The 21568-nt window shown below is 39.9% G+C and overlaps 1 protein-coding gene across 1 annotated transcript in view; it reads right to left on the bottom strand.

Annotated features, from left to right (window-relative positions):
* Positions 1 to 2959: 2959 nt before the first annotated feature.
* npr2 (natriuretic peptide receptor 2) overlaps positions 2960 to 21568 on the bottom strand; it is an 81450-nt gene continuing 62841 nt past the window's right edge. The window contains 8 exon segments of the mRNA NM_001104658.1: positions 2960 to 3516; positions 5114 to 5205; positions 5508 to 5606; positions 7227 to 7401; positions 7478 to 7546; positions 10159 to 10282; positions 10754 to 10900; positions 20748 to 20916. Coding sequence (NP_001098128.1) covers positions 3454 to 3516; positions 5114 to 5205; positions 5508 to 5606; positions 7227 to 7401; positions 7478 to 7546; positions 10159 to 10282; positions 10754 to 10900; positions 20748 to 20916 — 938 coding nt within the window. The 3' untranslated portion in view covers positions 2960 to 3453.

Below are 21568 nucleotides of genomic sequence, written 5' to 3'. Positions count from 1 at the left end.
CCCTGCCATTAGTTTGACCCCGACACTTCCATCCACTAATTGTTCTCATCAAATTTAAGTTTCTATTTAGAAACAGCTGCTACTTAACCCTCTAGTCTACGGCAGGTTTTTTATTTGATGAGGAAAAAAAATATTTAACCCTAGTAGAGGTACTTGGGGGCTTCCCTATAGTACATCAATCAGCACAAATCCGCTTGTGAGGATAAAAAAGGGTTTTTTGCCAGAGGGCAACTCAGAGGTCAAAGGTTTTCTAGACCATATAACTGTGACTGAACACTGACTGCTGTAAATGCACGATGCACTCAAACAACTGTTAAACTGTGCGGTAGTTTTAAATTAACTCAATTTGCACAATTTTCTCAAGAATTCTAAAATGTTCCCTGCATTTTTAACAAAAGAGCAATTCATTAGATATAAAATTGTTGTAACATATTTGTCATCTTTGCACTAAAACAAAGAAAACATTTGAATTTGTCATTACCTTTACGTAATTATGCTGAGTTTACTGGTCTCGTCCCTTTAAAATCAGATAAGGCCGTATACGGCCCCCCAGACCAGAATCAGTTAAACATCCCAGTTTCAGCACTCTAACAATGACACGACCTCCAAGTTTTGTTTTATCTCCGTTGTCAGGAAAGTCAACCCGAAGGTTTTCCGCCTGACGTATGTTGCTGTAGTTTTGCATGTTCAGAGACACTCTGTGAACGAGGGAAAATGTCTTGCAGCTGCAGAAACGGTGACGTGCACCAGGCTGGAAACCGGACGATGATATCTGAAGCAAGTGTTTCTGCTGCTGCTTCTGTGCAGGAACACAGTGTGTTGGTCGGTGTTCACACAGCACCAGAGGAATCAGCCTCAGGTTCCTGACTCGAAGAAGGGCGTTGATTTGCTCAGTCCGAACAACTTAGTTTGGATCATACTGCAGCTGCACAAATTAGGCCTGTTGGAAAACAATTTAAACCTGGTTTGTTACTGCAAAACATTTTTACATTAGCTGAACTCGATTCCAAAGTTACAGCTTTGAAACTGCTCCAACTTGTTCTGCATGTTTCAAACTTCACTAAGTCAGGACAGGTATCTGACAAACACCTTTGATATGACTATATCTCCTGCGCTTCTTCTCCGTTAACTAGGATGCTGCCTCCGGGTGGCACTGCAAAGATAAAATCCTGATACTTCAATTAGTTTCTGGTGTTCCTCAACAGAAAGCTTTATAATTTGTTTTTCTGCAAGCTTTTTGTAGTTTTTAATTATAACTATCAGTCATCAACAAAAAAGATAAGGGAACAATACTTTATCCTTCTCAAAGAACTAACTAGAAAATTATCTAAAAAGTGTCTCTCCCATTTCCTCACAGGCGTGCACGTAGGAAAAGAGACTTTCTTGGGATCCCACCGCATGTGCTACAGGCTCATTTGTGTTCTGTCAATCACAGCACAATTCCAGATGTACTGATCCTTTCCGAGCCTTCAGCTGGGATTACTTGGCGGTAGCCATGGCAACAAATAATTTCAGCTTCTATTTATGCAGCAGATCCTCTCCAAACATTTCATTATCTCACAGGATGACACTGGAAAAGCAATTTGCTCATGAAATACAGGTCTCCGGAGCAAACTTCGGCATTCCTAATGAAACGAGGCTCAACAGTTTAAAGTTTAGTATTTCAGTTCAGCCGCTCTGTTTGTGTCTGCAGTGATGCTGCTGCAGGCCTCTGAATATTTGGAGGGGAGCAACGATAACTGAAAAGCTAGAAATGTGTAAAGAAGAACATCTAATGACTAAATGTGTTAAAAAATTTCAGGTATAGAACATTATGGAATTATACATAAAGAAGAGTAGTTACCAATACATTAAAGTGATATTGAAATATTTTAAAAACATTATTCTTAAATGTTTAACTGTAAAGACGTTTGATAATCTCATATTTTACACAGCAGAACATCATCAGAAGATTCAGAGAACTTATGGAAATATCTGTGTGGAACCAAATCTAACACAGAAGCTCCATGGTCGCCACTGTAGTAACCGTGGCAACCATCCTCTTGTCCAAAACTTGTAAGACCTGGAATTGCATCACCTTGTAAAGACTCCCTCCAATGAAGATGGTGTTGTTTTTAACACGTTTATGTGGCATTTCTGTGATGATGGAGGTCATTTACAGAGAACATAAAGGTCAAAATTGCATTTCTGAGTATTTATTCATTCAAATGTGAATCAGGAGCAGAATTAAAACTGGAAAAAAAGATTGTATATATGATGTATAAAGTACGCTGGGCTCCCTGTTTCGCTCCATTTCGATGCATCCATTCATACGCAAATAGATCCAGGTACGTCTTCATTTTTCTCGTCGAGCCTGGATTCTGGCTTAAAACTGTACAGCTGGTTAGCTCCAATGTAGCTTGTCATTTTATGTTGCACCACTAATTCTAGGTTGGGCGTGTGAGGGGCTTGTAACCCTTGTGCTATCTTAGGCACTTTAACATTGGGAGTTGGGTCATATAGACCCACTAGACAGTGCGCTGAACCTTTTTTCTTCAATGATTTGTGATCTTCACTGGTGTCCATGGATTACATGAAATCTTTCCACCTTTATCATGGTAGGGAGAACATGTCAATGTATGGGCAGGGTCATCTAAGATAACAGAAGGGTTAACCACGAAGTAAAACTGTACAGCTGTTCTGAAGTTTAATGGGAGCCTACAACAGGAACATGAATTAACAGGCTGCAGGTAAACTGGAATCTGGATTCCTCAAAGGTTGCAGAACCTGCTGCATCAATGCGAGGAACCTTCGCCTTCATTTCTGCAAGGATGGCTCATATTTGTAGATTTCTTTCAGTGCTAAAATGGCATGAAAACATCTGGGTGAGAGTCGTTGAGGCAAAATGGCCAGATCTGTTCCAAAGTCATGTGTTGTGCTTAAAGCTGAGAAAGGAAGTAGTTCAGAAAAAGAAGTCCATAAATGTAAAAGGAGTGTTTAACTCCGTTTATTCAACAAAATATTTTACAGTGGGATATACATATACATGTATATATAAATATATATTCGTGTGTGTGTGTGTATTGTATATATAGAGAGTGCTTTGCTCAAGTTACACAATGAACCGCTGCAGTGACAGTGATTTCATTTCTATGCCATCAATCTTTAACGGATCTTTCAAGGAAATACTACTAAATCATCAACTTTCAAACACATTATACAAATTTTAACGTAGAAAGCACAAAAATAGGATTTTCTCCATGAAAAACAGACACTTTTACCACATCAAAATCTTCATATAAAAGCACTCATCCTTAATAGTCATGTCTTTCAGTGACAGCCAGCAGGTAATAAATATACCTGGAGCTCCCTCAGCTTTTGTCGAAGGCTCCTATTGGCCTTTGCGGGGAAGTCACTGTTATGGACTTATTCTAGAACAAATAAAGTCACGGCTCGGCCGAAAGAGCGGGCGGCTCAGATAACGTACACATCGGTCTTCTCCCCAAGAAGCCAATATGTTCTCATTTTACCTTTGCCCTGCAAAACAGAAAAAGGAGATATCAATATCTTCATCAATGCACTGTGGGGTTTGAGTTGCAGGAGGACTGATATCCCTGGTTACAGCGCCCTTTGTTCACCAGCGAGCGATACGCTCCTACTAGAAGTGGCACTTGCTTCACTTTTCCCAATCTAAGGTTAGAGCTCTGAATCTTTGAAACTTTATGGTCTTTGAAGGAGAGGAACTGAGAAATATTCCACTGCTCTTCCACTTTTTTTAGCCTTCAGAAAGTGCCTATGGTTTTTTTTAGCCACTGACCCTAACGATTAAGACTGGAGTATTTCTTTGTAGCTTCTTATAAATAAGTTTGTAAGGAATATGTGATTTTTGGGGTTTTATTTACTTTCAAAAATTATGCCTAGTTTGCCCTTTTTCCAACTCAGTGGCCTTGTTGAAGAGAGCCGGCACTAAGAGTGGAAGATCGGACTAGTGCAACAACAGGCCGAGAAATATGTCAAATGTTCTTAAAATCTGAAAATGTTCTTTAAATAAGCAAAAATCTGCCAATGGGGTGAGAAAAATAGCCTTACCAAGAATTTTCATTTTAACAAAAAATTTTAATCACTTAAACACAAACTAAGATCATTTTTCCATTGAAAAACTTTCTTGATGAGATTATTTTCCAGCAAAACTGAAAATAAGACTATCTTTCTTGAAAAAAGGGTCTCTTTACCTCCTTATGATTCAGTTTTTGCCGTGTTTAAAAGCCTCCCTGCTTGACTTTCAGAATTAAGGGGTTGGATTGGGGGGTCAAACTACCAAATGGTGTCTTCAGCTCACGGCACCTCCATGGAATGGGTCAAATGCGGAGAACAAATTTCACAGACCTAGTAGTGTGACAACTAATGGGAATTTTTAAAGCATTACTGTAAATATTGTGTGGCATAACAAATGAACATTTTTTTTTTTAGCTAATTCTTAAAACAAACAAGTAGTTAAGCAGTTAATATCCAAATTTAGTTTCAACTTGATTTCTTCAGATATTTTCCAGTTAATTTAGCATCAAGTAGATGACTTAATAGGTTTATTATTTTAGCTTTTTCAGACACGTTTGCAGACACGTTCAGCATTTCATTTTCATTGTTTATTTTAGTAAGTTCTAAGAAATTTAATTGTGGTTTAATGAAAGTCTGTTAATTGATACATCTGTTGTGTTTGATGTTGTTTCCTGAGCTACACAGTGAGCCTCACAGTGGAAGGGCTCAGGCTTGAATCACCATTGAGTTTGTGTGTTCTCCTCATGCATGTGTGGGTTTTCTCTCGGGACTCCAGAGTCCTCCCACAGTCCACAAACATGCTTCACAGTTTAACTGGTATCTCTTAATTGTCCCTGAGGTGTGCATGTGAGTGGGCGTGGCCCTGTGTGGAACTAACAAAGTCCTCAGGGTGTGCACTGGGATAGGCTCCAGCAACCCCGTGACCTTGACCACGACAAAGCAGGCTTGGAATATAGATTAATTTTATTTTTCTACTCATGTTTCTATTTCTATATGTCTGATCATATAATTTGATTCCGTAAAGTTACTTTTCAAGAAACAATGACAACTTATCTGTAAGTGAGTTCAAGAGTCTCACCTTCATTTCTACGTCCCCTCGTAACTCAAGGTTAAAGTAACAAAACTCATCCAGCACTTCTTTGGTGGCTGAAGATACGTGGATCTTTAAGGCTGCAAAACAGACACAAATGTGAGCACAAAAACACAAGGCTGAATTCAAGCACAAACATTTATCCCTTTCTCACAGAGCCGTCCCCCACAGGCAGACATCAATACATCTGATCAGTGCCTGACTAAACATGTGGCGTGGTTTCATAGTGCTGATCATCTCTGTTCAGCACCAACGCAGCCAAACACCTCTGGACCCGACAGCCTTCACTGTCCTGAGCTTCAGAGGGGAGGGGTTCTGCATCACCAGTTCACAGTTGTGAATGAAAATGAGGAGGAAAATAAACCACACATCGTGTGCTCACCTTCTCCGTTTGACTCCATGCGGGAGGCGGTGTTGACAGTATCTCCGAACAGACAATATCTTGGCATTTTCAGACCAACCACACCGGCGCACACTGGACCTGCAAAACACACACATTTCCAGCACGGTCACCATAATTAGAGTAGAGCAGGTGCATGCTCCCTGGGTTTACTCAGCTTTATGATCCTTTTGAAGCCTTGCGCTGAAGCCAGAACATTCTTAGCTTTAGCTGTCAGTACTCAATGAGTAGAATATAAAAAAACGTATAACTGTTTTCATTTTTATTAAGTAATTGCCCTCAACTTTTTTTTATTGAAATTAGAATCACATAGACGCAATTAACATATACCAAATTTTTCTGACTACAAGTCAGAGCAGCCAAAAAATTCATCGTAAAGAAGAAAACCATGTAGCCGCACTGGAGTGTGAGTCGCACGTGTGGGATAGATGTATTCAACAATAAGAACTGACATTTCATCTCGAAAGGCAAATCATAGTAGTGGAATAGATGACAATTATAGAATGAGCATTTGCTTCACTAACATAACCGTAGCTTCATGAGACAGAGGAGGAATCCAGTGTATTAACGCAAAATATGAACAATTATTCAAATAACATAGCATAAAGAACATGCTAACAATCTGCTAAACTCTTTATACCACTTTAAATCACTAAGTTTGTTGAATTCTTTGATCATCTGTGAGACTTTGGCACAATTCTGCAAGGGTGGCACAAGACTGAGCAATGCTTCTTCTGAATTGCTGTTGGTAGCAAATACTGTTACAGGGACGTCTATTGCAATTTGTCGCACCTTAGCATAAGTCGCATCCCTGGACTAACTATGCAAAAAAAAAAAAAACATGACTTGTAATCTGAAAAACACGGTAAAAATATGGTTTAAAAATCTATTTCAATCAAGTCTTTAAGGTCAAAAGAAATCTGAACCCACGAAAATGCAAAAGAAAATGTTTCATACGTAAAACAGCTGAGTTACTTCCATGAAATCCTATTTGACACAGAGATCAGCTGATGGTTGCAGCAGGAAACTGAGAAACTGAACTCACTGCAATTAGCTTACTGTGTTTTCTAGAAAGGGATTCTGAAACTGAGCTGTCAGAGGGGGAAGATGTCCTGTGTGATGATGAGTGATGATCATTAAGAGTTTTTAGAAACATTCCAGCCATGAAAGGATGCGTTCTCATTAATGAACCACAGAGATGCTGCTCCACTCACAACATTCACAAAGAAAAAGACGAAGGAATTTTAGGAATAACATAGATTCTTAATGAATTACAGATGAAAAAAATGGTTTGATTTGGCATCGAGGGACAGAACGGAAGCGACTTAATATAAAAAATTAATAAACTCGCATTCATTGGTTGATTGGGCCATAAGCTCACAAGCTATGGACACTTAGGCTGCAGAACAGTTTCTATCTGACTGCCATCAAACTCTTAAGCTCATGCCATTTTCTTGTATTCTTGTGAATCTTGTATTTACTGTAAGTATGTACTGTAAGTACAGTATTTACTGTAAGTATTGTTTTTAATTTAATAAGCATCAACCAGTTCTTGACCTGCCAATGTGCTCCATCCATCACTATGATGTCTAAACACTGTTTTGTTGTGACCGGTCATTTCGTGCGATTCTGCATCTCTGATGTGGTACAGGATTCCCAAATAAGGATTCAGAATCTGTACGAGGCAGCCGGCAGACTCACCTGTGTGGATACCAATCCTGAGCCTCAGCTGGTCGTTGGGTCTGTGGCGGATCTTGAAGGTTTTGACCTGCTCCAACAAAGCCAGCGACATACTGGCGATCTCTCTAGCGTGAAGTTTGCCGTTTCGCACCGGCAGCCCTGACACAACCATGTAGGCATCGCCAATGGTCTCCACCTGAGAGAGAAACCAAAAGAGGACTGAAGAACTCTGACCATCAGCCACTGGTCTGACAGCGAAGTGTGTCACTCACCTTATAAACATCAAAATTATCGATGATGGCATCAAAGCACGTGTACAGATCGTTGAGCAGCGTAACGACCTGACGAGAGAAGGAGAAGAGTCAGAAACTCAGACTCTAACTAGCAAGGAGTAAAAAAAAATCATCATGAAGATGCAGAAAAACATTCAGACAGTGGCCATTATTCAATCACTTTACAATAAGAAACAAATGAAAAACATTAATGATAATGACAAATTTCAGGTGATAAAAGCAAGACAACCCCTGCATTAAGAAGAAACAAAATACACAAGTGCAGACTTCTTATTATTTATTTTACTTGTCCTTTCCAACAGCTGGGCTAACAGATGAGAGGTGAACCAACGCGGGACCCCGCCCCAGACGAGCACCTCATCACCACCCAGGAGTTCTTGGCATCCCCCCCGCCAACCCCAGGTATGAGCCAGGACCCAGGGAACACGGCCGCCGTTGCTAAGGGCCCAGTACCCCCTACCAGGGATGGGGTGGGGGAGAGATGGTCTGAGGTCCCACCTTCCTTGTGAAATGCATGTGTGTGTGTTTTTGAGGGTGTGTGTGTGCATGTATGACAAGTGCAGACTTCTTCTATTTAAAGACCCCCTCTGATTTGTGTTTTTGGTGTTTTAACATGTTCCTGTGGCATTTTTCTAATGATGGAGGACGCATATAAAGAATATTAAGCTTCAAACTGCATTTCTGAGTATTTCTTTATTCAAATCGTTTTGAATTGGGACCAGACAAGAAGATGCCGTTTGAAAAAGAGATTATTTGTGATGTAGAAAATACGCAGGATGGGACACAAGCTCCCTGCTCGGCTCCATTCTGACGACCAGATCCATATATGTCTCTGTTTTCATCATTTGAGCTGGAATCTGGCTCAAAACTGTAAGGCTGGATAGCTCCAATAATGCTTATTTAATGTAAGTTAGGAGTGTGAGGGGCTGTAAGCTAGCAGGAAGGAGAACATCTAAACACATACACTGTAGCTCAGTTATGGGTGACGGGTAGGGGTTGTCATGTTGCTTTGTGCTAACAGCCCTGCCTACAACTCAAAGGTGAATTTCTAATGCCGCTCTGCAGAAACTATGTCTTAGAAAAAGTGTATTTATTCATTTTTTTGGCTAGAAACGGCATAATCCTTATTAAAAGACCAGTGATAAGACTTTTACACTAAATCAAAAGATGATCGGAGTGGGGCTTTAAGGAATATATGTTGGCAGAGTGGCTGTTCAATAAAGTGCTGATCATCGTTTAAGTGGTTTTTTTTTTAAGTTTGCTGATAAAAATCACAGCAAAGCTTTACTTTTTAAAGAATTCTCCAGATTCATTCAAAATAACAGCATTGCTTAAAAAAAATCCAGAGTTTTCAACCAAAACTGAGCTGAAACGAAAAAGGAAAACTTGAGCAGCACAGGTTCTGTTTGTTGCTTTAGCTCATAAACCTGCTGCTGTGTTTTCACTGGAACGACGAGCTGGCCATTCCAAGAGCCAGATTAGTTGAAATTTCATGTAAGATTAGCTTCTGTGCTTCAGCTCCTTTCCCTGCAGCAGGTTTGACTCGTGTTCTAAAACAAACATCTGCTCCTTGATCCAACAAAATGCTTCTTCCAAACTAAACTGGAATCTCATTGAGCTGCTGACGCAGAAATGTAACAAAGATTCAGCCTGGAAGTGTTCCTCAAATTCACATAATTGTTGAGCAGCTGTTTCAGGGTCAGATTTTTGTTTTTGCATCGTTCAGTCAAACTGAAGTTTCTCTGTAATCTAGTTTTCCCGTGGATATTCCAGCCAAACTGTATCTTTGTCTTCTGAAGGGGAATCTCAGCCTGAACGGCGCTGGTGCTGCAGCTTTCCTCGCTTATGGACGTTTGCATGCTGGTGTCCTCACATCAGTGCAGGTCACATGCAGATCCTTGCAATACATTACAATGAAAGTTATTAATGAAATCCAATGTAAATTCAAGGTCAGAGGAGGAAAACAAAGACTTACAGTACAGACCAAAGGTTTCGACAAACCTTCTCGTTCAAATGAATGAGAAGGTGTGTCCAAACTTTTCGTCTGTACTGTATGTCAATTTATTTGTCTGCAAGTGGATGCATCAGAATGGAGTGGAGCAGGAAGCTTGTGGCCTGCTGCAGTAGCATCTACATCATATCTACAAGCTTTTTCCAACTGCATTTTGACAGTTGAATAAAAAAATTACTCAGAAATGCCATTTCAATCATCATTTTCTCCTCCATCATCATTAAAATGCAGCAAGAACATGTTAAAATGCTATTTTACTTGGAGTGAGTCTTGTAAGTCTGACATCCCAGGACGTGATTGTATACACCTTGGCTATTCAGCCCATCCTAAGAGGAAAGCCTGCGTTTGTTTTACTGATGGTTTAACCTCATCTGGAGCTGGGAGGCTAACCCCCACCCGTCAGACCTCATCTAAAGTTAGGAGACCTTGCTTGGATTTTTCGAGTGCCAAGGAGTTGACGTGACTCAACTCTGCGTCAACACGCTTTCATCTGCCAACGGTGCTATTCTGAGTTACCGCCGTGTGTGGGAGAAACGGGTCAAGTGAAGATCTGACACTGAGGCTGAAACGGGAAGCGCAGCTTTTCAGAAGATCCGCTCAGGTCTCGGTGAGGAAACCGGGAGAGGGGATGTCTGGTTTTGGAGCGTACCTGCAGTGGCGTGCTCTCTGCAGACATGGATGTGAAGCCCACAATGTCGCTGAAGTAAATGGTGACGCTGTCAAACGCCTCGGCCTGCACCGTCTCCCCTCTTTTCAGCTGCTCTGCTACGGAGCTGAGGAAGACAGAGAGGTCAAGCTGTTCATACCAAGAACAAGACGTTCAGAGCAAAGAAGCAGGATCAGGAAAAGGGATTCAAATAAAAGATGTCCTTAGAGTCAGCACATGTCATGGTGAGAAACAGAATGAGCTCTTCCTCTCAGGCCCGTCATTCTGTGATGAGGAGCAGCAGAGAAAGGCTGCATTCTCCACACTGTCTCTCTTAATGAGCCCTTATCATGTCAGCTCTGTCTGCTCCTTTTATCTGCAGACAGATCATCCCCCCCCCCCCGCAGAAGTGCTTCTGTTAACAAGGCACACTGTTGGGAGGAAGTTTCACTCTTTAATTAATATAGCGATTCGACTCGACAATTAAGCGTCACTGGGATTTGATGTTAATTTTCCCAATTTGCTCGGTTTAAGTTAATTGGACCTTCCAGCTTCCACTTGTCAGAACAAAGCAGGGATGGAGGGAGGGCTCTCTTACTGAGGCAGAATCTGATAGAGCAGGTTTTCTGCCTTCCGCTTCTCCTCCAGGTACGCCTGCGTGCGCTCCTCCACCAGGTTCTCCAGGTTGTTGGCATACTGCTCCATCCTGGACAGCAGGTTGTTGAGGATACTGGTGCTGCCCTCCCTGCAACACATGCAGATGTGTTCCGGATGTAACTTCAAGGTCAAATAACAGTCACGGCGAATTTATGAAAACATGATGTAAACATTAGAGATGAAAGAAACACAAACAAAGATCACATCTCCATATTCAGCCCAAGTTTGATGCCTCTTTGTTTTGATCAATTCAAAGGTTGAAATAAAATATCAGCTTCTTTCCTTAAACTAGAGGAACAAAGTGTTTGAGCCCTTCCACTCTGTCATCCTAATGGTATGTTCAGTGAGAGAGTGAGAGATAGAAAATCAAGAAATTCACTTTACAGAATGTATTTTCTTTTATTTGCATTTAATTGAGGAAAATAAGTATTAAAACCCTCTAGCCGGAAAAACGTAGTACTTTGTTGCCAAACCCTTATTAGCAGCACAGATGTCAGACATTTCTTGTAGTTGATTAGCAGGTTTCTGCACATTTCAGGAGGAATTTCTTTTTAAATGACTTCCAAATCATTCAGATTCGGTGGCTGTTGCTTAGCAACTCTGAACTTCAGCTCTCTCCATAGGTTTCTATAGGATTGAGGTCCGGAGACTAACTGGACCAATCCATGACCTTGTTATGCTTCTTCTTCTTCAGCATTTTGTTGTCTTGCCTGATTGTTTTGGGTCATGATCCTGTTGGAAGAACCATCCACCACCCATTTTAAGTCTCCTGGTGGAGGGAAGAAGGTTCTCACTTAAGGTTTGACGGTATCTGGTTCCGTCCATCCTCTCATCCACACGGTGAGGTAGTCCTGTGCAGAAAAACACCCCCAAGCCATAATACTTCCAACTCCATGCTCGACCGTTAGGATGGTGTTCTTGGGATCATCTGCAGCATTTCTCTCTCATTTTGTATTCTCTTGTATATTGGCACAATTGGACCAACAAGGGAGATTTCCAAAAAGCAGGTTATGTGAGTTACCACGGTAAGTTTGAGGCTAAGGAAGCGGATGACCTCAGCCATTCCAAAAATAGAGGTATGTTTCAGGATATGTCAAGTTGCCATGGCAACTCATGCTCTGAACATAACCTGGTCTGGATCAGGTTTAGTTGAAGGTTAGTTTGTTGTCAGAGAGGTGAAGCAGCATGGCGTGTCCATTTGAAGATGATTTAGTGGATGAAGAAGCTCAGATAAGACTTTTTCCACCATGAGAGGGTGATAAGACCACATATGGATGTTGGAAAGATAAACTTTTTTACTTTGATCTAACTTAATTATTTGCTTCAGTTAAGATAAATCAATTTTTTGAGTTCAGTCAACTTAAAAATAACACGTAGTTATCAGACATTTATTTTACATTCATTCAAATTAATTCAATTAAGTGGGTGTAACTTTGGTGCTGCTGTTAGATTGTCACTGCAAGGAATTGTGGGATACCATTCCCTTTGCCTGTCTGGATGGATTTGGGTTTAAGTTTGGGTTTTTGACCAAATGTGTTCAGTTGTTTAGCTGTTTTACTGTGTTGTGCCAAGTTATTTTGTCCTGTTATGTTTAATTCTTTCTGCACCATGAGTGAGAGGGACGGAGAGGATGATGAGGTTATTTAGCACCACTAGTGCCACATAAGGTCACAAGAACTTTAGTTAAGGTCAGAATCATAATAAATGAATAAATTTGTCATATAATAAATCCTTATTAAATAATTTATTTCAATGTTATAAAATGAGAATATAGACATTTGAGAGTTCAAGAAGTACAATAAATTAAGATGGAAAAACATTTAATTGAATTGGAGTAATATGACATTTAGTTAGATTAATATGTAAATTTGAGATGTATAAACAACTATTGAGTTGGATAGACATAAGAAATAAGGTTGAATGCATTTAACTCAATTACTTGTTACCAATTGAATCAGTTCATTTAAGTTGGATATGTTTTTCCTCCAGGCGTTTCCATGGTGACTCTGGAAATTAGACAACCATTGAGAATGTCTCTATGTACTTGACATACACGTGCATAAACCCAGGGTTACCAAGTGGAGCGTAATTACGCTAACTCATATCCGGTCTTTTGGAACCAATATACACAGAGTTAGCAAGTTCAGGCGGACTTCAGCCACAGTTCAGGGTTAAAGTCAGGGTAGTTTAAACTTGCTTCCTGGAATACCCCCCAGGTGTCACCTTAACCCTTGTGTTATCCTATGACCCCACCCTTACATTGACGTGTTCTCCCTACCATGACAAAGGTGGATAAAGGTGGAAAGATTTCATGTAATCCATGGACACCAGTGAAGATCACAAATCATTGAAGAAAAAAGGTTCAGAGCACTGTCTAGTGGGTCTAGATGACCCAACTCCCAATGTTAAAGTGCCTAGGATAGCACAAGGGTTAACCCCTAGCTTCTTCCTGGTGGTTTTGTTGTCCAGAACTCTTAATGGTTACTTGGGGATCAAATACCTTTTTCTCTCAATGACATGCAAATCAAAGTAAATAAATTCTTTAAAGTAAATTTCTTGGTTTCCGTTAGGCTTTTCTATCTCTCACTGTTCAAATGAATCTATCATTGGCATGACAGGCTGTCTGTTTTTTTTAAATCAGCAAAACTAAAAAAAACGTAAAGGATCAAATACTTATGTCCTCCACTCTATCTTCCTGGTCAAATTCTCTTTTTAGTAACACATTTCCTGGTGTCAAAGCAGAAGATGATTCACAGTGAGGAAGACTTTGTGGAAATTTTTGTGTTTTTCTGTAAAAATGCCATTAAAGAACTTTGAAAACTTTCTGCCTCTTTTGTTTCTCGCTCCGGGTAGATGTTAAAGTCCTGGGATGCTCAGCAGATTTTCTTGGGTCTAATGAAAGAGGCAGGCTGGCAGAGGAGGTGAGATAACATGAAGATATTTCCCCCAACAAAGCCTCAACTTCCATTTTATAATGGAGGGCCGATTTTTCTGTGACAAGAACATTTTGATCTGGAGACTTTAGCTGACGACAGACACCTGAGATCATCACTTTCACCGAGTTCTGACTCACAGCTGAAGGACAGACATCCAAATCTGTCAGTAGTGTTGCTAATAGGCTTTCCACAACTTCATAAAAAATCTCAGGACTGCAGAGTTCTACACATGCAGCCGAGCAAAAAGAAGAAACAGACGTGTGACTTTATTTTTGCTTCCCGGATCATTTTTGGAAACAGGTATCTTATTATAAAACAGATGTCTTCAAAAACAAACACGTCTCTGTCAGGTGAAAGCATCAGCATCAGTTTGTGATGGGTCACACATCCTGCAAACTATTTGATACTTTCAGGTTTTGAGTTGTTTTGACTTTTAACTTTATTCTATTTATTTTTCAAATTTTTTGTCCTTTTTAATTTACCCTGACATGAGAGATGCCAAAGAAAAATTCTGATGTACCGCATGTGCAAACGGCATTAAAACCTTGAATCTTGAATCTTTTTTTTCTCAAAAAAATCAGCAGAGCATCTAGAAATAATGAAATTGTTATTAAAATGAATCTAAATCTTTTTAGTTCAAACTCTTGACAATAGAAAATTTTGATTTAAGACTCAAAAACTCAAAGTAATTTCAAAGTTTAATGTTTACTAGCCAGACTGGAAATTTTTGTATTTTTCTTTAATAGCAAAAATTTAGTTTTATGTTCTAAGAATAAGTCGATTTTTTTAGGATTTATTAAGATGTGCCAACTTGTACTAATATCATATTCTTATTTTGTTCAGTTTTTGTCATAAAAAAAGTAATTTCCAAGTAATTTTTGTCACTGTAATCAAAATGAACAACAATTTGTGACATAAAAAATCCAAAATTAAAAACCATTTTCTTAGGACTAGCAAGAAATACTTATTGTGATGAAAAACATTCAATTCAAGTCATTCCATTTTAGAAATTACCTTTTTTTTTAATCATATTTCTCCCTTTTTGAATGCTTTTATAGAATACCTCGTTTCTACATTATGATTTACTGACTTGCTGCATGGAAAGATTTTTTTCCCACTTTTTCAGTGATTTTGCCGTTAATATTAGTGTTCATGTCCTATTTTTAGGTCACCTCTTTTTGCAGCGTTCATCCTCCCTCATGTTTGTGTTACAGACAAAGGTCACAGGGGGGGATCAAGACATCTGACTATCAGCCTTCGCTGAGCATCACAAACTTTTTTCTTCCAGGAATTTGACTGAATGAAAAACAGCTGAAAGGCTCAGAAAGACGTCGTCTATGTGAAACAGCTTTTTAACAAGCAGAGTTTCTCTTTCATCATTAAATGTGAGTTCAGGCTGGATTCACAGAACCTTTATTGAAAGGAAATCTTTGAAATGCCTGCAGTTTTCAGCATTTCTGGACATTTGATAGTTAAACATTCTACTTGAAATTGAAACGTTTTAGAGAAATTCAGAGATAAAAACACAAAAAATATACATATTTTGAAAACTATACGCCTTTTTTACATTTTTTTTTAAAATTGTGTTCTCTTCTTTCCAAACTGCCTTCTACAGGATCACAAGTGGGGCACACATTTTTGAACACAGAAGGAATTTTATGTTAACTGTAAAAGTTAGTAGATATTCCCCTAAATGTTTATGTATCCAAACGGATTGCCACAAAGTGGGACCTCCTGTTTTCGCCCAGGCGTGTTCGGACATGAGCCATCTGCTGTGAATGGAGCTGCCTCCCCAGATCCGACTCTCATACTTACTGTCCGCCCTGCTGTTGCTTTCTAAACAAATTTAGTGACACCTAGCTGCAAACCAAGACACTGCAGACAGAAACTACCTTCTGATACCAAGATAAAACTCCCTCAGTGGCTCAGATTTGTCATGACAAAGAGATATCCTGGATGATTGCAGGCATTATTGTTTAAGCGAGTGACAAACTCGCTTTCAGCCAAATCACACAAATATTGGCGGCTGGTGAGCCGACTGAGCACATCTCATTGCTTCCACTCATTTGCTCAAATAATTTTTGGAACATTTTGGTCAGACGGTCAGGTTGGGGGTTGACAAATCTAAACAAACACAAATCCCGCTTTGAAGGGGTGTGTTGTTCACAGAGAAGAAGTAGTTTGTGAGGTACCACGACTTCATGTGGGTGACAAATGTGAGAACGTCCTTCTTTATTTATTACACTTTTTCCTCCCTTATTTTGTCGATTGGCACAGAAGAAGTTGAGAGCTAAAACGAGATTTAAAAATGGGATATTTAGAGCAAGCGGTGGGGAGAAGCCGTGATGGTGAAGAGTGAGAGACACCCATTCATGGCAGTAAGGAGAGCCCCGCCCACTTACTGCTGAACGCCCTTCTTGTTGCAGCCCCCCTTCAGGCCCAAACCAGAGCTCCCACTGAAAATAACAGGCCATCCATCACGTCACGTCAACAACCTGCATTTACTGATGAAGAGGCGCAGTGCATTAACACGCATGTGAGGCGGGGCTTTGCTCCCAGCTGTCAGGAGCATCCTTGAGTGCTTCTCAGGTTATCGATCATATGGCGCTTTCTTCTGCAAGCCGTTTAGATTTCGACCCCCCTTCCTCGATTGCCCTGGTTGTGTTACAGAGCCAGCGGAGGAGAGGAAAAGGCACAGCAGGACTCTATTTTCAGCACATACGTGCTCACAGCTTTCAACAGATGCTAATTGCTATAGTCCAACCACATGTTCCTAGATGTTTCTGCAAAGAAACGACACGTTTCGGCAGATCAGGATTTAATGTCTCCCAGATATGGGTAACAGGCTGATCAGAGGGTTAACAAGGGTGTCAGAAGTCAATACCTGATTTAAAAAATAAGAAAAATGAATGATGCTTTAATAATAAACGTGCTCCATATTAATCTGTGCTGTCGATAGTCTATGATTTAAACATGTTTAAAAAAATGTGTTAAAAACAGCTTCTTATGGTCATGTACCAATATTTGTTTATGAATTCATGAAGCAAAAATGATTATATAGGGCCTATATCATGCTTGTCTTTAGCCTTTCAGAGTAAACTATATCCATGAACCATAACAGCCCTGCGTGTGTTTTTGGAGAACATGACACAATCAGAAGACAGTGTTAACCTCTTGAATGCTCTCACTTTCTTCTCAAAGATGATAGAAAACTACTCAAGGTTTCATTTTAAACATAAAACAGAGCAGAGCTGGAATGGCTGTGATGTTTTTCATTTCTGTTACTTTATCAGGATTAAACAGCTCACCAAGACATCTGCCTGCATGGTTGGCAAATGAACGACTTGTGCAAAGAAAGACTTGCAGACCTTTGTAGGAATCCTTCGCTCAAACATTCAGCTGTAGATCTGTTCTTTCTCAAAACCAAAGTCCAGTGCTGTGCAGAAAAACTCCAAGAATTCCTTCCTATGTTGTTTTTCCTTTAAGTTTCTAGTAATTTCAGAGGATAAAGGAGGAAACTTCTACTGGTCAGTTGTGGGCTTTTCTTTTGAGTCATTTCTTTCTGTTCAAAAATACTTTTGAAAGGTTTTGGAAGCTTGATGCTTTGTCGCTGCAGCCTGGTGCCGTAGGAAGGCCCCTAATCCAAATCTCACGCTGTCCTCACACATCTTCTCCCCATGCCTGTGAAGGTGTTTCTTTCCTAATGCTGAGCTTCCTCACCTGTTCTAAATTGTTTCTCCTGAATGTGTGGTTGCCTCTATTTTTTATTTGTTGCCTCCACACCCCAGTTGCACATAGCTGCAGGGTTTAGGGGAGTGGCCTAATTTGCCATGAGAAAGACTTGTTGAAGTCTGGTCACAGTAGACATGCACTGACAAATTGGTCAGGTGATGCCGTCCTGCATGCGGTACTCTCAGAGATGGAGGAAACACACGAGAATTCCATGAATTTAACCAAGCCCTCTTGACCATTAACTATTCCTCTTGAAGGACGCGCCACACAGCCATGACGAACTTTTGTGATAAATGCCTAATGTTGAAAAGTGTTTCACATTCATTGATGTGCGTTGAGGGTTTCGGCCGATGGGTCTTTACGTGAATTGGGCTTTGAGCTGTTCAGAGTTTTTGGTCGGTTGAGAATTATGCCCCTTGTATTTGATGTAGTCTATCAAGAAATTATCATGTAAATCCTATGCAATTGTTTGGATTTTTTGCAAGATGCATTCGCAAATTTGTGGCTTTCCACGACAGTTACACCATGTATAACCTTTATATTGTGTATACGGCGCGTATATCACAGTTAATTGATTAACAAATTACTAATGAATTGCATATGCAGCGCAATAATTACGCATGGTTCATGTTCTACGTTGATTTTTTGTTCATTGTGTGGTTTATTTGAACTTCTACCAGGGCTTTAATGTGATTCATTCATGAGAATTTAATGTATGAAGCACAACGTTTGTAACTATTCACGTATGACCAATTTTCATCCATGCAATATCCACAAAGTGTACGTTGTGGCTGTGTGACATGGCCTTGAGGAACACAATGGTTTATCTTGCAGCTCTGCTTATGAAACAAATGTCTGACTTTTTGCAATGTACGACCCAGACTTTAGGTCCAGGCAGAGCTTTGTGAGTCAAACATTAAATGACCCTGCAGATGCTTTCGTGCAGTTCTGGTAACACAAAACTGCAGCTCAGATTTAATTTCATTACATCTCCATCACAGCTGCTGTTTCATGCTGACCTGCCACTGTTCCAGACCCTACAGGGGTGAGCATGCTGACACTTAAGGTCTGCCATGAAGGTCAGGAAAACTAGAAGACAAACTTTCAAACTGGATCAGACTGGCTTTATGTCTACATGCTGCGCTGCAGAAAAAAACGTATTTTTATTCTCCGTGATGTCCCTGACCATGCAGCAGACACATGCACACATGCAGGGAAACAGAACACTTTCCTCTTAACGGTTTGAAATATTGATTTTCTAAAGGAATTTATGAGTTCTGTTAAAATCAACATTAAAGAAGATCTTCTGTTCAATGCCTGTTTTCCTTTGTAAAAAGCCCTCCATGCAGCAGAAGATCAAACATATGTAAGAAATATTTAAACATTAACATTAAAGATGGTGGCAGCATCATCTCTCTGCAGCATCACTCAGATATTACACCCGCTCCTTCTCTGGTTCTTCTCTCAAACTTCACCAGGGAGAAACATTTGCAGAACCGGACCTTTCGGGGAGCACAGAAGAGTTAAAAAGGTGCCTTAGAGGCAGAAAGAAAAAGCCTGTGGTTTCATCCCGCCACCTTTCACATGTTTGCAGGGGAAGCTGAAGTCACAACACTGCCGCATTTCAGCTATAACATACTGTAACAACTGTGGAAAATAATTATTATGATTTGAGAGGATAATACCAGGGCTTGCTGTCAGAGGGACAGCCTCTGACTCTTCTGACTTGTACAGAGAAATAAAAATGGAGTTAGATTTTGTTTTTCATCCAAAAGGTTTCCTGGTTGAGCCTTGAACTAAGTGACTCATTCAAGATGGTTTCAGTCAATCCGAAAACAATGCGAAGGTTCAAAAACGTTTCTGTCGCCTGTGAAAAAAACCTGACATGTTTAAGGAGCCATGCTACAGGTTAACATTTATGGGATGGATTGGCTGGTGTTTTAGATAGACAGACCTCTATTTATCACTGTCACAGGTAGAATAAAATAAAAAATTTCTTCCTGGTCAACGCAACACTCATACCTTAAAAATAACCCAGGGTGAAAACTCACTACTAAAAATAATAAATCATTCATAAAAAAGGTGCTTATCTGGTAACTAAAATGGGAAATTAAATCAATTTCTTGCGACATATGGACTACCATTAAATGTGTTTTGTGCTGCAGCTCTGCTGTGACTCAAAATGCTGCCTTTTAGCGTGACAAACTTGATGTCTACGCCTGACAGTCGGCAAGACTGAGTGCAGCTGGCAGGCAGAACCTGTAACAACACAGTTGACCCCCCCACCATTAGCTTTGATTCAGCACCTTAAACTGTTTGAGGAGTGACATGGTAAAAAAAAAAGAAAAGAGTTTTCAGGTGGACCAGTCTGCAGACGTCACTGGCCGAAACCAGAAGTCCTCCCATGTCACTTAACCGGTAACCCTAGTTTTTACGCTTTAATAAATGATGTTTTATTTTACAGTTCCTAACACTTTTGTTAGTGTCAATTATGCCCCCATTTTAAGCTTCTCTTGCTGCTGAAACTTTATGTTGTACTAGCAACCATAGCAGTCACCATAGCAATTTAAAGGTCAAATTTGAGAAGGCATATTTCTATTATACTTATGTTTTTGTCATGATTGATACTAATATATTTACTGTTTTAAGATTAAAAGACTTGTAATGCATTAAGAAATGATTTACTTCCGGTAATGTAATTTCTGCTTCTGGCCGATGATATCTGCAGCTAGCTCAGTCTCAGTTTATCTCCACATATTTATCTGACCAAAAAGAATTCTACCAAATGTGTTTATAAAGAGTTTATTTAGCAGATTTGGTGATTTCAGAAATAATTTTTCCTAATAAAAGATTGTGTGATATAAAAAAAAGAAAGTCTTTATGACCCCAACAACATCTCTGAAAGTTCATCTCACAGCAGAGCCCTGTGTTATGTTTCCCCCTGCAGACGCTTTAGTGTCATTTTGTTTCCACAGGAGACCTGAAAGAGCTGCTCTACTCAAGAAGAGACACAAGTGCCTGCATGCAGCCAGATCCATCCCATGCACATGAATGATTCAGCAGATCATCGGAAACAACGGGGAACTCAGACCCTGCAGGCCGACAGGAAGTAAAGAGTCCTTCTTGTCAAGTCCTGCTTGTGATGAATAATAAGCTGCTTTTAATCTTTAATCAATGTTCTGATCAGCCTCACAGTGGGATGCAACGTTCCACACATGCTGTGTTGAGCATTTCCGTTGTTGTTTTTTAGGGGTGTGAAGCTCTTACTTGTTGAGTTTGGCCATGTAGATCTTGATGTGGCCAAAGTCCGGCCTCTCTGCAGGGTCTTCAGCCCAGCAGCCCTCCATCAAAATGGTCAGCTCCTCCGAGTGAAACCTGCTGTCTGTGGTCGGGCGAAAGTACGGCCGCTGCCCGTTCCTCACTTTCTGCACGATCTCTGAGGGGGTCCAGTCAAAAAAAAAAAAAGTTTCATCATTTATCATTTCACTTCTTCAGCCTGATTCAGCAAGTTGATGTTTTGACACAAAAAAGTCTACTTTTGTGGACATTTAAGAGGAAGTTAAAGTAATTATTGTTGTCCTTCCATTCACGTAAAGCTTTGGATGCATTTTCCATAGGGGAGACCTCGCTTCCAGGCGCCCTGACTTGCTTACATTCATTATAGAAAGTACTGCATATAAAATGCTAGACTTGGTCTTTGCAAATTTACTTTTTTGCCCTTTTTACATTTAACACACATGTACTGTATTTGCTGTGACAATGCACGTTTTATTCTGAAAATGTAACCTTTCACCAAGTATGCAAAAAGCAGTCACTTTATCTGAGCAAGGTGGCTGCTCTAAACGGCAGAGCACATTTAGAAAACAGATTATTAAAAACACTGATTGAGCGTATTACTTATTTTAAGGCAACAGGAATAAAACAAACATTTTTTTAAATTGATTTTGACTTGGTTGTGTTTTTAAAGGGTTAAACAGGTATTAAACTTCCTTAAAACCACAGGTTGGTTATCAGCTGGTTCAGACTGGTCAAGCCCATTTAAACAGATACTAAGAAAGATTTTTTTTAAATCTGATTGTCAAAGGGTT

Source organism: Oryzias latipes, chromosome 12 (genome assembly GCF_053564925.1).
Source record: "Oryzias latipes strain Hd-rR chromosome 12, Olatipes_Hd-rR_3.1".
In the NCBI taxonomy this organism is placed as follows: domain Eukaryota; kingdom Metazoa; phylum Chordata; class Actinopteri; order Beloniformes; family Adrianichthyidae; genus Oryzias; species Oryzias latipes.
The sequence above is the reverse complement of the archived record's forward strand: the minus strand, read 5'-3'. Positions and strand labels throughout refer to the sequence as shown.